Below are 16,832 nucleotides of genomic sequence, written 5' to 3'. Positions count from 1 at the left end.
ACAAGATAACATATCAGCCTATCAATTGGATTCAATAGTTGGTGCCATGAACTGCACACAGAGAGGCAACCAATTCATTCTGAAGTATCTTTCATAATATATCCTTCTTAGGATGAGAACCATTTCTCATCCTAACTTCTCCATGGATAGTGACTCAGAATAACATTCTCTGGTCTGATGGTCTAAAGGGCAAAGAAGCAACCTGTTTGTGCCCTGATAGATACAATATTTAAGTGCAAGATGGCAGCTGTTGATGTTCTCACTTCACAGCAATTGGCTCTGAAAATTCTTATGGTATATCTGATTAAATGGCTCTTGATCAGTTGTCCACACATTGAGAATTCCCGTATATCCATTGAAAATTAGCATTCCTTATTCCTTTGTTTTGAGAGTTTAGGTTTTCAGAGATGCCTAAAATGATCTAATCTTTTTTGCCATGGGCAATTCTAAACTGCAGATTAAACTATAGTGGCTTGGGTACATGCTGTTTTTAAACAAGCAAAGAGGAAAACTTCGAGCTCTTTTCAGACTTGCTGAAGTGTGATAAATTTATGATGAAAGCTACTGACTGTATTACACATGATTAATTCTGAAGCCTGTATTAAGATGATCTTTTCAGCAGTTGCTCTAACTGAACACTGTTTCAAGGCTGAGGTTTCAGCAATTAATCAGTTCAGAATTGCTAATGATCCTGGCAGAGGGCAGTGGCAAAAGGAGGAGGATGTCATTAGCTTCTCTAGTCTGCCTTTTTTCAGTGCCTCATGGCAGTATGGAGTGAGGCAGCATGAAAGAAAGATGGCCTGACCTCCATTACAATATTATACAGCACATAAATATTGGAGTGGGTGGTGATGGCTAGTAAATGATGGCCCTTGGTAAACAAAGTTATTTTCCATACAGTAGCTACCAATTATGTCAGCTGTGCTCATAATGGTTCTGGTTAATTTCTTTCACTGCCTATTGATTTTTATTTGGTTAATAGATAATAGCTAAAGGACTCCAGATTTCTTTTGCAAAGAATGAGTCTCTTCGAATCCTCCTTAGAGAGAATTGATAGTTTTTGCACTGACCTTTAGAAACATCTTCACTGAGTGTTTTTTAGCTATCAGAGAATCGACTCTTGTTTTTTAGCCACATTTATCTGTAGCATAACTTTCTGTAGAGGTTAGTTACCTCTCAGTTTATAAAGTGAAAGCTAGATTATAGATAAATCTAAATAATAATAAATAATAATAAATCTAAAGTATAGTTGAAAAGAAATTGTATTAGGGAATCAAATGATATCTGCTATTAATGATAAAATTTATATTATTTGAATTTTTGGTTTAATTCCATGTCTGCTAACACTGTTACATTATATTAGAATGTTTTGCTCTAGTTTGTACATAATTTTTATTAGATTATTCATTTTTGAGACTTCAAGCATGTTAAGATTTAAAAAATGTACCTTTTCTGAGAAAAATGGAGATTTAGAGCTAACATAATTAATACTTAATTTATGTACTAGATGTAATTTATTATAATACAGCATTTGATTTGATTTCAGATGCTTGTACACAAGTTTGCCAAAAAACACCATATCATTTTAAGTAATCTAATTACTGAAGAGACTACTCACGTCGTTATGAAAACAGGTATACCAAGAACCAACTATCTTCCTTCCTTCCTTCCTTCCTTTCTTCCTTCTTTCCTTTCTTACTTTTTGAGATAGGGTCTCACCAAGTTGCTGAGGCTGGCCTAGAACTTTCAATTCTGCTGTCCCAGCCTTCTAAGTAGATGGAATTATAGATGTGCACAACTGCACTGTCCTAAGAACCTTTATAGAATGTGTTGCATCTGCTGCATAAACCACATGAAGAAATAAGAGCTAGATCTTGGGCTGGGGATGTGGCTCAAGCGGTAGTGCGCTTGCCTGGCATGCGTGCGGCCCGGGTTCGATCCTCAGCACCACATACAAACAAAGATGTTGTGTCCGCCGAAAACTGAAAAATTAAATAAATATTTTAAAATTCTCTCTCTCTCTCTTTTAAAAAAAAAAAAAAGAGCCAGATCATGGTAGCACACACTTGTAATCCCAGCTACTTTGGTGACTGAAGCAGGAGGATGACAAGTTCAAGCCCAGCCAGGGCAATGTAAGTGAGACTATGTCTAAAAATAAAAGAGCTGGGCTATAACTCTGTGGTAAAGTGCACCTGGATTCAGTCCCAAGAATCAGGGTATTAAAAAAGAAGAAAAACTTCAAACCAGGTATAGTGGTACATGCCTGCAATCCTAGCACATGGGAGGCTGAGGCAAGAGGATCACAAATTCAAGGATACTAAAAGCAACATAGCAAGACCCTGTCTCAAAAATAAATTGTAGGGGTTGGGGTTGTAGCTCAGTGGCAGAGCACTTGCTTAGCATGTGTGAGGCACTGGTTCAATCCTCAGCACCACATAAAAAATAAATTTAATAAATGATAAAAGATACTGTGAGGACTAGGGATATAATTCAGTTAGTAGAGCGCTTTCCTCACATCACAAGGCCCTAGGTTCTATTTTTTTTTTAATTTAATTTAATTTTTTTTTTTTTTTTAAGAGAGAGTGAGGGGCACAGAGAGAGAGAGAATTTTAACATTTATTTACTTTTTTCTTAGTTCTCGGCGGACACAACATCTTTGTTGGTATGTGGTGCTGCTGAGGATCGAACCCGGGCCGCACGCATGCTAGGCGAGCGCGCTACCGCTTGAGCCACATCCCCAGCCCGGCCCTAGGTTCTAATCCCCAGCACCACAAGAAAAAAAAAGAAAGAAAGAAAGAAAGAAAAAAGATATTGTGTGTCCCTCTACAACTAAAAAAAAATATATTTAAAAATAAATAGATAAAATGTAAAAACACAGCTGGTGCTATATCTCAGAAGTAGAGCACCCTTGGGTTTGATCACCAGAACAACAACCAAAAAGAAAAAAAGACTTCAAAAATAGTGAAGAATTCTGTGAGGGAGAATGGCCTGCTGTGTTTAGCATCTAGTTAAATACATTTCTCTTGTTTAAAACTAAATGGCTTTTTCTTGGTTTTTTAGTTCTTCAAAAGGATCTTTGAAACACTAGGAAATAAATAGAAGTGATTTTTCAGTTACTGCTTTCAGAAATACTTATGTAGGGAAGAAAAAAGCTATGAAGAGACTGTATTTTTCTGTCCCTCTCAGAGGAATACAAGGCGGGTAGGATTCCCCAGGTAGAAGTTATGTGGGTGAAAATTTGTCATGTTGACATTTCAAAATTAAGGTTTCAACAATGTTTTTTTCTCCTTTCACATATTACCATCCAGTAAAGTAGATCTTTTCCATCTGCATCAATCACCACTGCTGACGTGGATAATTCCTTGAACACAATAGTGGAGCTCTTGAGCTAGCCTTGGCATCTAGAAGATGGGACAGACATTTCCTCTAGTCTTTTCTGTCTTTTTCTTCGGGCTTCCAAAGATCCACATCTGCTGGTGATAATTAGTGATGCTTCCAGCCTCGGATGCTATCTCCTGGGATGTGGGAACCATCAATCCAGATTGATCTTGAGAGCAGGAACTGGGCTCTTTCTCTTCTTAGGTGCAACTTCCTGACTTTGTTTTCTTCTTGTAATCCTTCATATGCTTTTCATTTTGCAGATGCTGAGTTTGTGTGTGAACGGACACTGAAATATTTTCTCGGAATTGCAGGAGGAAAATGGGTAGTTAGCTATTTCTGTAAGTACAATACAGCTTCTCCCCTCCTTCCTTTAACACCTCAGAATTGCATTTTTACAACTAACACCTGAGGTTTTTGCTGATGCTGTGTCTGAATTACCAGAAAGGTCTTTATTGGTAACACAAAACTAGCCTTATCTTTAATGCATATTGCTTTGTTCAGTTAAGCTGGTGATGTTGGGAAATGGATTTATTTTATAACTAATAGGACCTAATCTGCTTCTAGCAATGTTTGCATATGAACTGAGAATTTATTTAATAGTAGGCAGAATTCCATGTGCAGCAGGTACTTTTACAATGTTTAAATTAAGCATCAACTGTGTCTCCAGGAGGAAATTTCTACCATAAGCCTCATTAAAGAACTATGGCTTCAGAGAGAACCTTCTTCCCATGCTCTTTTGTGAATTGCTCAACTCTCCACCTTCACATAAAAGATTGTGTTCTTCTGCTCTATGTAACCTGTTTTTTTCTGTGATCTCTTTAGGGGTGACCCAGTCTATTAAAGAAAGAAAGATCCTAGATGAGGTATGTATTTGATATTACAAACTAATCAAGAGACATTTGATATCATTGAGTCACACAGTTAAGAAAAATTTATCTGCTTCCTTCCATGAGTGCAGCACTTTCCATAAATTTTCCTTGACAGTGGAGATCATCAGGAGTGATATAGAAACCTATGAGGTGATGCATCCCAGCTACTCATAAGGCTGAGGCAAGAGGATTTCAAGTTCAAGGGCAGCTGGGCACTTTAGCAAGACTGTCTCAAAATAAAAAATAAAATGGTCTGGGCATATAGCTCAGTAGTAGAGCACTTGCCTAGCATATGTGAGACTAGATTCAATCCAGTACCACAAAAAGAGAGAGAGAGATCTAGAACAGACCAAGAAATTCTGTGTTCTCATTCATTTATTCTAGATTTCAAAAGAAATAATCATCTCTTTGAGGGAAAGGGAAAGGAATTTATAAAACAAAGAAAAGATTCATAAGGACAAGGTTGGGATAGATCTTACATGTGTACACAAACTAATTCTTCACCATTGTTAAAGAAAAAGACTTTGTATTAATAAGCAAATGTGTCTCCTTAGAAATCAGATTTCTTCAAAGAGATGTTGCTCTTGATGATACTGAGAACAGTGAGAGGTAAATAAGATAAAATGTAGGAGGAGGAATAATTTTAGAACAGCCAAGAAGTGCTGGTGACAATAGATCAGGCAAAATAAAATTAGCAAAAGCAGTTTTAAAATATTATGTGTTATTCAGTATATTCATAATTAACTGACATTTTTGTTGGTTTTAACATTCATTCAGTAACTATTAACTGGGAGCCTACTATGTGCCAAGCACTAGGAATACAATAATAAACAAAACCCATCAATTCTGTGCTGTTATATATTTATGTTCTGTTGAGGGAAGATACTCACTAAGATGAATTTAAGATACCAGGCAAGGTGGCACACACCTGTAATTCCAGTTTCTAGGGGGGGCTGAGGCAGGAAGAGCACAAGTTCAAAGCCAAACTCAACAACTTAGCAAGATCCTGTCTTAAAATAAAAGAATAAAAAGGCTTGTGGATGTAGTTCAATTGTATGTCACCCTGGATTCAATCCCCAGTACTTGAGGTAGGGGCAGTGGGACACAAGAAATGCTTTGAAGAACAACAGACTAGCAATCAGCTGGGGATAGGATCATGGAAGCCCTTTCTGAAAAGATTGAGCTGAGACCTAAATGAAAAGAAAGAATTGTTAGTGGCACAGCGGCACACACCTATAATCCCAGCAGCTCAGGAGGCTAAGGCAGAAGGATTGTAGTTCAAAGCCAGCCTCAGCAAAAGCGAGCCACTAAGCAACTCAGTGAGACCCTGTCTCTACATAATACAAAGTAGGGTTGGGGATGTGGCTTAGTGGTCAAGTACCCCTGAGTTCAATCCTCGGTACCCCCAAAAAAGAAAAGAATTGTTTTTGAAAAAATGTAGAGGACAACTGTTATAGGCAGAGGAACAGAAAATGTTAAAGGTCTTGAGGTAAGAATGAGCTGGGTTTACTAAAGAAAAATACACCATGGTTTGGGGAGGTAGCTCTGTGGTAGAGCACTTACCTAGCATGTATAAGGCCTTACCTAGCATATATAAGGCCCTGAGTTTAATCCCCAGCACAGAAAAAAAGAAAGACCAGTGTAGCTGGAGAGTAATAATTGGTGAATTATGTGTACAGGGCAGAGATTGGACAAGGGCCAGATCAGGTAAGTTTAGGTATAAGCCATGGTAAGGAATTTTATTCTTAGAATAACGAGAAGGTAAGAAAAGGTAGGTTTGGGGCTGGGAATGTAGCTCAGGCGGTAGCATGCTCGCCTGGCATGCATGCGGCCTGGGTTCGATCCTCAGCACCACATACAAATAAAGATGTGTGTCCGCTGAAAACTAAAAAATAAATGTTAAAATTCTCTCTCTCTCTCTCTCTCTCTCTCTCTCTCTCTCTCTCTTTAAAAAAAAAAAAAAGAAAAGGTAGGTTTGGGGGCTGGAGATGTGGCTCAAGTGGTAGCGCGCTCGCCTGGCATGCGTGCGGCCCGGGTTCGATCCTCAGCACCACATACAAACAAAGATGTTGTGTCTGCCGAAAAACTAAAAAATAAATATTAAAAAAAAAAAGAAAAGGTAGGTTTGGAATATATATAAAGCTAGGATCTGCTAATGGATTAAATTTAGAGGATGAAGTAAAGAGAAAGCAAAGAGGTAATTCTTGGGTTTGGGACCTAAACAACTGAGTGAATGTTAGTATTATTATAGTTGAAAAGACATGAGGGAGGAGCCCATTGGGAAGAGGGAGGACAGGAGTGGGATCAAGAATTCTTTTAGATGAGTAGATTTTTGAGATTTATACAAGACATCTGGAGAGAATGGTTAAGTAAGCAGTTAGACACATTGTAAGAAGCTCAGGGGTGCAATCAGGACTATAAACATGGCAGTTATCTTTAAATAAATGGCAAATTCATCACTAGACTCTTCTTATTCAAGTGACTAGGAAATGTTAGGTGTTCTTTCCCCTAGTAATAGCCTGTGATTACAATCTTGCCTTTATTTTTCTTAGCAATACATGCAGTCTTCTCCATAATCTGAGTTTCAGTTTGAATGTGTGTGTTGGGCATGCATGTGTGGTTCTGGGGATGGAACCAGGGCCTCATGCGTGCTAGATAAGTACTCTACCACTGTCCTATATCCCTAGCCCCAGAATTATTTCTAAGCATTCTGCCCCAAGTTTCTCCCCAAAATTCTAAACTCCCCAATCCCATTAGTAATAGTAGTAGTAGTAGTAGCAGCCAGGGATTGAACTCAGGGGCACTCAACCTCTGAGCCACATCCCCAGCCCTATTTTGTATTTCAGTTACAGACATGGTCTTACTGAGTTGCTTAGCGCCTCACTATTGCTGAGGCTGGCGTTGAACCTGCAATTCTTCTATCTCAGCCTCCTGAGCCACGGGGATTACAGGCATGTGCCACTGTGCCTAGTTCCCATTCTTTATTCTCTCTTCCTTGACCAAAGTAATGATTATGAAAGACCTGTAACTTTCTTCACTATAGTAAATACATATTTTATCATTTTAGCTTCATTAACTATAACTCTCTCAGTGGAAATCTGAAAAGCCCTTATTTCTTTAAATGGCAATATACAATTGATTTAAGAGATCAGGAATTCTCCAGTTATCTTTGTAACAGCACAGTATTAGCAGTTTAATCTAAATGCTAAGTGAATATTTTGAGAGAAGATAGATGTTGAAAATTAAAATACATTAAGTCCCAGTGAGGTGAAAAGCCAATTGTTAATTTCTGTATATGAAGATTTGCTTCAATGAATTGATTTCAGCAGCTGAGATCCTGGTCATTTCATCCAGTCCACCAAAAAGAATGACTTTATTTATTTATTTTTGGTTAAAACTCTGGCAATTCTGGATTCTTTAAACAGACCTGTTTGTTCCACTTCCACTGAAGGAGGCTTCTCTTTCTCTGATCCTGATGGTTTGGGTTTGGTTTCTTTCAGCATGATTTTGAAGTCAGAGGAGATGTAGTCAATGGAAGAAACCACCAAGGTCCAAAGCGAGCAAGAGAATCCCAGGGCAGAAAGGTAAAAGCTCCCTCCCTCTTATTGACAAGAATTCCATGGTTCTCCATTCCAGCCAGCTTTGTGTCGGTGGTTTTCATCAGGTTAGGCACTGCTATAGCACCAGCTCAGTGTTTTCACACAGCTCTTCTTAGTTCTCCCAGCCCAACAAGGTAAATAATGTTTCTATTGTACGACCAAGAGAACACAGAGGTTTAGAGAGGCTGTATAATTTAGTGACTAGGAAATGTTAGGTGTTCTTTTCCATAGTAATAGCCTGTGATTACCATCTTGCCTTTATTTCTCTTAGTAATACTCTTAGCAATACATGCAGTCTTCTCCATAATCTGAGTTTCAGTTATTTCTAAGCATTCTGCCCCAAGCCCCCTGGGCTTCAAATTCCAGCTGATAAGTGGCAGAGCTAGGTTTTTATAGAAGTGTAAATCTAAAACCTTTGCTCTTTCCACTTTACCATGGTATCTTTCTTAAAGCAGTGTAGTAAATACTATGAACAGGGGATATAGAGGGCTATCTGCTGGAGCATATAAGAGGAAGTGGTTAATAATCAACAATAGCTGGCATTTATAGAACGTTTACCATATGTTAGGGAATGTTCTAAATCCTCAACCATATTTTGACTATCAATTTTCCAACGACCTTATGAAATATGTACTATTATTACCTATTTTACCTATGAGAAGAGCTCAGAGTTTGAGTAAGTGGCCCAAGGTCACATAGCTAGTTAGTAATGAAACCAGAAATTGAACCCAGTCCTCCTAGCCCCAAGTCTAAACTCTCAACCATGCCATGGCTTCTTAGAAAGTTACAGAAGGCTTTATAGAGGAGAAAAATAGATATTCAAACAATTTTGTAAATGAGGCCCAGGGAGATTCAGTGGCTTTCCCCAAATAATATTGTAGCAGATGATGTGGCCAAAACTGTGTCCTTTTCTCAGGGAGAAGTCCAAGCAAGATCTCACACTTGTCTGTCAGGCCTGAGCCAGCTGCTTTCTCAAGTTCCTGACTAAGTGCTTGTGTTCCTGGTGTTCTTTTCTTCTTTTCTCAAGGAAAAAAAAAAAAAAAGTGCCACAGGGCATTTCAGAACATCCCCATTAGGAGCACCTTCTGTCCTTTTACACAAACTTAAGCAAGAACCAATAGAGTTTTCTAAAGAAAACTGCTTTGGGAGACAATCATAAATCAAGCCTGGAGTTCTCAACACCATCCTCACGCTCTCAGCCTATCAAGTAACTGTTGCTAATGTCAAGAAAAGTACTTGCCCTACTTCTTCCTCTGCCTTCTGCCCAGGGGAAGCTCTGTGAGAACCAACCATTTGTTTTTTACTCTTTTTGATTCAAGGCAGAATTAGCACCAGATTCCTCCCACCTTCAAAGGAAATTCCAGTGCTTTGAGAATTTTCCTGCTTTCCAGGATGCCATTGCTGGGCTTGGTGGTTTGTGCCTGTAATCCCAGTGACTCGGGTGGCAGGAAGATCACAAATTCTAGACCTGCCTGGGCAAGTTAGCAAGACCTTGTCTCAAAAAGGGATAGTAGAGTACCCCTGGTGCCACTGAGGGGAAAAAAGTACCTGGCCAAAGGAATGACATTCTAAAGATACTAAATGTCATCTAGTATTTTCCTCTAGAAGAGAAATGTATTTGTAGAAGTAAAGCTTCAAATTCCTTATCTCATGGCTAGACATTCTCATCAGTGTCAGCCTGGATGCAAAAATTCCTAATCTGTTGTACTTTTCATGGTACTATTTGGTTCCAGCTGGCTGCCTGGGGAGAACTCTTAGCATTATGATCATCTAGGTCCTATCAACAGGTTCAGGATGCATTTTATTCATGCAGATGGGAAGAATGGTACAAATGGAAGCTGTCACTTAAAACAAAAACAGACTTGTCCTGCTGTCTTTTCTTTTTCCTCTGCCTGTAAAGTGTGTGTATAGGGAGAGGGGGACACATTGCTGTGTTTTTAACTTCCTGATTTTTCTCTATTTTTGTCTTTTAGAGGCCAGATAAATTTGAGGCCTATGTAATTTTCTTTTTAGTTGAATGGGAAGTAGGAAGAGGGTCAAGACAATAATATATTTTTTAAAAAAGTATTCACCTGCTGGGCATAGTGGCACATTTCTGTAGTCCCAGCTACTGGGCAGGCTGGGGCTGGAAGATTACTTGAGCCTAAGGGTTTGTGAACATCCTAAGCAACATAGTAGGACCCCTATCTCAAGGAAAAAAAAAAAAAATATATATATATATATACACACACACACACACACACACATATTCGGGCTGGGAATGTGGCTCAGTAGTATGACACTTGCCTAGCATGCAAAAAGCCCTGAATTCCTCTCTTAGTATTGATTTTCTTAAAAGTGTATATTTGTTTATTCATCCAACTGACACAAATGTATGGGGTATTTTTTTTTTTTTTTATGCAGTGCTGAGAACCAAACTTGGGGCCTTGCACATGCTATGCAAGCGTTCTACCACTGATTTATTCCCCAAACTCTAGGTTTCTTTTATTTTTTATTTTTTTTAAAGAGAGAGTGAGAGAGGAGAGAGAGAGAGAATTTTCAATATTTATTTTTTAGTTCTCGGCGGACACAACATCTTTGTTGGTATGTGGTGCTGAGGATCGAACCCGGGCCGCACGCATGCCAGGCGAGCGCGCCACCCCTTGAGCCACATCCCCAGCCCGTCTAGGTTTCTTTTATATAATACCCAAGTATTTTTCTAAGAATCTATGCCAATGAATTTGTATTGTCCAACACAGTTGCCACCAACAACATAGAACTGTTCAAATTAAGATTGAAATATGAAATTCGGGTGCTCATTCATCCTAACCACATTTTACAGGCTTAACAATCACATGTGACTTGTGGCTACCTTACTAGCACAGATACAGAACATTTCCAGTATCATTGAAAATTCTTTTGTTAGCACTGCCAAACACTTGTAAGTGGAAGTACCCCTAGGAGAAGTGTGTGATCTGTCTTCAGAAAACCAAGCAATCTGATCAACTTAAGATACAAACCAGTCCTCGTGTTCACATTAAGAACTGCGTATGCCAGGCACAGTGGCACACGCCTGTTATCCCAGCGGCTTCAGAGGCTGAGGGAAAAGGATCATGAGTTTAAAGCCAGCCTCAGCAAAAGTGAGGTGCCAAGTAACTCAGTGAGACCCTGTCTCTAAATATACAAAATAGGGCTGGGGATGTGGCTCAGTGGTTGAATGCCGCTGAGTTTAGTTCTTGGTACCCACAAAAAATAAAGAACTGTGTATAGCTGGGCGTGGTGGCACATGCTTGTAATCCCAGCAGTTCCAGGAGGCTGAGTCAGGAGGATCACAAGTTCAAAGCCAGCTTCAGCAATGGCGAGGCACTAAGCAACTCAGGGAGACCCTGTCTCTAAATAAAATACAAAATAGGGCTGGGGATGTGGCTCAGTAGTTGAGTTCCCCTGAGTTCAATCCCCAGTACCAAATAAACAACAACAACAAAAATCCTCCTGGGCTGAAGTGATCCTCCTGCCTCAGCCTCCTGAGTGCTGGGATTATAGGTGGGTACAACTGTACCTGGCTAGAAAACTTTTAATTTGTTAATAAAAGAGATTTCTGTGCCTGGTGCAGTGACCCACACCCGTAATCCCAGCATCTCGGGAAGCTGAGGCAGGAGGATCATGAGTTCAAAGCCAGCCTCATTAAAATTGAAGCACTAAGCAGCTCAGTGAGACCCTGTCTCTAAATAAAAATACAAAATAGGGCTGGGGATGTGGCTCAGTGGTTGAGTGCCCCTGAGTTCAATCCCCGGTCTCCCCCAAAAAAAGAACTGTGTAGACCACATAATATGCAATGGCCATTCTCAAAGGAAAGTGAGACAGAGAGATATTTGGGAATCAGAAGAAAGTCAGGAGAAAAGGAGCATGTAAACAAAAACATGACCGCTTTGCTGATTGGTCTCATGGTTAGTGCTGTGCCACTCTGGATAAGCATCAAATTTCAACCAGTAGCTTTGAATCTCTTGCCATCCAGGTCTTATTAAATATAAAGAAGTAATGCACTCTACTGTATGTATATAATACATACAGTATATATATAAAGAACAAATAATTTAAAAATACATATATATATATATATGTAAAATTCTAGGTACTTGGGAGGCTAAAGCAAGAGGATTATAGTTCCAGATCCTGTGTCAAAATAAGGATTGGGGCTGGGGCTGGGACTCAGCGATAGGACATTTGCCTGGTGTGAGTGAGATATTGGGTTCGATTCTTAGCATCACATGTGAATAAATAAAATAAAGTTATATCAACAACTAAAAAAAAGTATTTTAAAAAATAAGGGCTACGGGGCTGGAGATGTGGCTCAGCGGTAGCGCGCTCGCCTGGCATGCGTGCGGCCCGGGTTCGATCCTCAGCACCACATACCAACAAAGATGTTGAGATGTTGTGTCCGCTGAGAACTAAAAAATAAATATTAAAAATTCTCTCTCTCTCTCTCTCTCTCTCTCCTCTCTCACTCTCTCTTTAAAAAAAAAAAAGAATTAAAAAAAAAAAAAAAAAATAAGGGCTAGGGATATAACTTAGTGGTAGAATAATTGCCTAGCATGCACAAGGTCCTGGGTGTGATCCCCAGTATCACTCCACAAAAATGAAGAAATAAATAATACAGGAAGCTTCTTTTGAGAGTCTTTATTTTTTATAAAAACCCATACTCAATTATAACCATGTTTCTCTCCATCCCTTGTCCCTCTTTCTCTCCTTACAGATCTTCAGGGGCCTAAAAATCTGTTGCTATGGGCCTTTTACCAACATGCCCACAGGTGAGGATCTTAAAAGAAATACAAAGCTCCAGCTCCAGCCTCTTTCTTACATGGTGGAATAGTACAGGCAAGATCACACTATCGGAATCCTTCAAATCAATGAAATATTCTGAAGTTTATTCTGTTTGCCCTGCTCCAAGCAGAAGAGCCCCTAAATGTCATCTTAGGGCAAAAATCTAGGCCTTCTGCCCCTTTCAAGAGCTTGAGGGCAGTGAAAAGTTAGGATTTAGGACACAGAGATGGGGTAAAATTGTTGTTAGTGCCCATTTGGACTAAGAAAGAGGTAGGGATAATAAATTAGGAAGAAGATACTTTGGGCTTGTCAATGTCAAGAAAGAGTTTTATTCTTCCTAAACCATCTTCATTTAATACAGAGAAGAAAGCACAGCAGTTGCATAAGCCCTGTGAGTCTGGGGCCATGCACAGGCCCAGAGCAGGGGCAGACTCTTGATGAATATTTTCTAATTACATTTGACATTGAATGTGATGATTAGGACTGCTGTGGGGCTCAACTCTGGTATTGTTTGACACTAAGGCCCTTGTGTATATATAGATTTTGTTCTTTTCAAAACAAAGACTACTTACCTTTGCTTCCTATGCCCCACTTCTGCCCCAGGAGCTCAGGTCCTCTTGCTCATGAGAAGAAGGCTTTAGCATTTGGTTACTGGCAGATAAGTGGCTACAAGGGAGACTGGCAATATAATTTTGCTTCCTACTTCCACTGATTATTGTTGGATTTTTATGAAATTTCCAAGTGTTCATTGAAGAATTTCTTTCTTTTTTTTTTTTTTTTTTTTTTTTTTACTTTGGTATGGTGAAAAGCAGGTATCTCTAGCAGGTACCATTTTTGGAATGAGTTAGTGAGTTTTGATTCAGTCAGACAGTCAGGAGCACTTCAGCAATTCTCAGAAATGAACTGATAGGGAAGAGCTCATCCATGGATGACTTATTGCAAAGCATGTCCAAAGGGACCCAGAAGACACCCATTGATTTTACTGATTCTCCAGGTGCAAGTGGAACATCTCTTCAATCTCTGTTAATTTCTGTACCCCTGAGTCTGCTGATTCCATCTCAGCATGTAGCCTTTCCCCACTGATACACTGAGTCTCTGACCAGGATGATGTATATTTTTTTCACTGGATGAATTATCTTCCTGTCTCTTGACATTTACAGTAATTACCACCAAGTATGGTGCTCTCAATGGCTGTGATTATCAATTACCAACACAGAATTAGGATGCAGGAAGGGAAGGAAGGTGGATGTTTTGTTACACAGTATCTTATCTAGCAACTTAGCAAATTAATGGAAATTAGATCTTGGATTTTTTTTTTTTCTTTCAAGCTTTTTTTTTTTTTTAAAGATTATAAAACCTTATCTTCCAAGTGGACTTATGGAAATGGATAGCCAGAGTAGATGGCAGCAAATCAGTGGCAAATTGACTTAGAATACTTTACAGCCTTTCTGTTCTTTGGGGCAGAGATAGAAACTCTCCTACTAAGAAGTCTTGCTGTAATCTTTCCTCCAGGGATATGTAGTATAGGGTTATATATGTGGATCACCATGGTAATTTTGGGTCTGATTGCCCTGTTTAGATCAACTGGAATGGATGGTGCAACTGTGTGGAGCTTCTGTGGTAAAGGAAATTTCGTCACTCACCCTTGACACGGTAAGTATTTGCTGCCCTGTCCGAGGAAGGACACAGTATTCTGTCTTGCAATTGAGCAAGGCTGGTACCCAGCAGTCTCATAATTTCCCAAAATGTAGCCTCAGGAGCCTTCTCTGACCATGTGCTTGTGTCTTTTGGGCCTCCATCTATGAGGCCCAAGTAAGAATTTGATAACTACAAGTATTTAATAATACACTGAGAGGAGGCGTCTTCCTTCCCCTTCTTGCCATGTGCCTTTCCCCCTCTTTTCTGTGGCTGCTGCCAATGTATTCTGCTTTAGAAACCAAGAAGTGGTGAAGTGGCAGTGCCAGCACACATCTGTGATCTCAGCAGCTCAAGAGCTGAGACAGGAGGATCACAAGTTCAAGGCCAGCCTCAGTAACTCGAGACCCTATCTCAAAAAACAAAAAGTACTGGGGTTGTGGCTCAATGGTTAAGTGCCCATCAGTTCAATCCCTAATACCAAGACAAAAAAAAAAAAAAAAAAAATGGTGATGTAACTATTGCAAAAGCCCTGCTATGACACCCTCAATACTTTTTTCTTCCTGGGGATGCAGGGTGCTCAGCCAATTGTAGTTATACAACCAGATGCCTGGACAGAAGACAATGGCTTCCATGGTAAGATGTCTGCATGCTCCTATGTTATTTGGGGTTCTGTTGGATGGGTTTGGTTCACCATTTATCACCTGGTGCTTGAGTAGCATAGTTCTCAGCACATTTTAAATATTTATTGAAAGAATGGATAGTTACAATGTCTTTTTAGCCAGGTGTGGTGGTTTATGCCTGTAATCCCAGGGACTTGAGACGCTGAGGCAAGAGGATCATAATTTCAAAGCCAGGGCTGGGGATGTGGCTCAAGCGGTAGCAGGCTCGCCTGGCATGCATGCGGCCCAGGTTCGATCCTCAGCACCACATACAAACAAAGATGTTGTGTCCGCCAAAAACTAAAATAAATAAATAAATACATATTAAAAAATAATAATAATTTCAAAGCCAGCCTCAGCAACTTAGCAAGACCCTGTCTCAAAACCAAAAACGAAAGGGCTGGGGGTGTAGCTCAGTGGTAGAGTACTTTTCTTTTCTTTTTCTTTTTTTTTTTTTTTTTTTGTTGTGTGTGTGTGTGTGTGTGTGTGTGTGTGTGTGTGTATGTTGCTGGTTTCAAATCCCCAGTACTGCAAAAAATAATAATATGTAAATGTCTTTTTAACATTGTTCTTGTTTAGTTTTTTGTTAGAGAAGTAATCATGAACTTTTTGCATGGGGGGCAGGGTTTTTGGGGGGAGGGGGCATTATCATTTTGAGATGTGGGTCTCACTATGTTGCCCAAGCTGTCCTTGAACTTGTGATTCTCCTGCCTCAGCCTCCTATGTTGTTGGGGTTATAGGCATACATCTCTTGGCCTGGCGTTGAAGGGTGAAGGAGGTTTAAATATGAATGTTTGTCACAGAAAACATAATCTAGCACGAGAACAAAATAATTGCTAAAACCCAGCACTTGAAGATGATCACCATGTTTTGGTTTTTTATTTGAGATATTTTTTCACATCATGTCAGGTGTGGCACACATCTGTAATTCTAGTGATTCAGGAGGCTGAGACAGGAAGATCACAAGTTTGAGGCCCGCCTCAACAACTTAGTGAGGCCATATCTAAACTACCTCTGGGTTCTATCTCCAGAACCTAAATAAATAAACAAAATTAAAACAAAAGACATTTTTCTAATCTTTAAATTGCAATGCCATTTTGCTCTTTCTGGTGGCGTTTCCTTTACCAGATTGTAGCCCATGCTAATAAAATTGCCAGAGGCTGGTTTTCACCAGCAGTCACCCCTTAGGTTTTTGAACAAGGATTTATGTCCTCAAGCATTGCATATAATTGCAATAATTTGGCTTTTACGTGATTAGTCCTAAGAACTCACATAGCCACGTCCCCAGAGTAGATTGATTAGAATCTGTTCTGAGAGAATGAACTGACACTAATCTCTTTGTGCTCTGTCCCCAGCAATTGAACAGATGTGTAAGGCACCTGTGGTGACCAGAGAGTGGGTGTTGGACAGTGTAGCCCTCTACCAATGCCAGGAGCTGGACACCTACCTGATACCACAGATCTCACCCAGCCACTGCTGACTGCAGCCAACCATGTGTCTAGAACCACAGGACCTCAAAGATGAGCTTAAAAAATGGCCTTTCCAGCTGGGTGTGGTGGCACACGTCTATAATCTCAGTGGCTCAGGAGGCTGAGGCAGGAGGACTGAGAGTTCAAAGCCAGATTCAGTAAAAGCGAATTCCTAGCAACTCAGTGAGACCCAGTCTCTATATAAAATACAAAATAGGGCTGGGAATGTGGCTTAGTGGTTGAGTGCCCCTGAGTTCAATCCCTGGTACCCAAAAAAATAAAATAAAATAAATGGCCTTTCCACCTTAGGCCTGAGGAGCTCCTCTTACTCTTGAGTCTTTCCATAGTTATTAAATATTTATACACATCAGCCTGAAAAGAACTTCTGGCTTTGTGAGGGTCCCTTAAAGATTTTCT

At 39.8% G+C, this 16,832-nt stretch overlaps 1 protein-coding gene across 24 annotated transcripts in view; it reads left to right on the top strand.

Moving 5' to 3' along the window:
* Brca1 (BRCA1 DNA repair associated) overlaps positions 1 to 16,540 on the top strand; it is a 65,747-nt gene extending 49,207 nt beyond the window's left edge. For 23 of the 24 annotated variants that reach the window (XM_077801112.1, XM_077801106.1, XM_077801123.1 and 20 more), the window contains 8 exons: positions 1,547 to 1,634; positions 3,642 to 3,719; positions 4,204 to 4,244; positions 7,751 to 7,834; positions 12,582 to 12,636; positions 14,229 to 14,302; positions 14,860 to 14,920; positions 16,302 to 16,540. In XM_077801112.1, coding sequence (XP_077657238.1) covers positions 1,547 to 1,634; positions 3,642 to 3,719; positions 4,204 to 4,244; positions 7,751 to 7,834; positions 12,582 to 12,636; positions 14,229 to 14,302; positions 14,860 to 14,920; positions 16,302 to 16,426 — 606 coding nt within the window. In that variant the 3' untranslated portion in view covers positions 16,427 to 16,540. The remainder of the gene's footprint in view (positions 1 to 1,546; positions 1,635 to 3,641; positions 3,720 to 4,203; positions 4,245 to 7,750; positions 7,835 to 12,581; positions 12,637 to 14,228; positions 14,303 to 14,859; positions 14,921 to 16,301) is intronic. The other variant, XM_077801113.1, reaches the window with a different exon arrangement.
* The last annotated feature ends 292 nt before the right edge of the window (positions 16,541 to 16,832 follow it).

Source organism: Urocitellus parryii, chromosome 7 (genome assembly GCF_045843805.1).
Source record: "Urocitellus parryii isolate mUroPar1 chromosome 7, mUroPar1.hap1, whole genome shotgun sequence".
Taxonomy (NCBI): Eukaryota; Metazoa; Chordata; class Mammalia; order Rodentia; family Sciuridae; genus Urocitellus; species Urocitellus parryii.
This window is presented reverse-complemented; position numbering and strand designations above follow the sequence as displayed.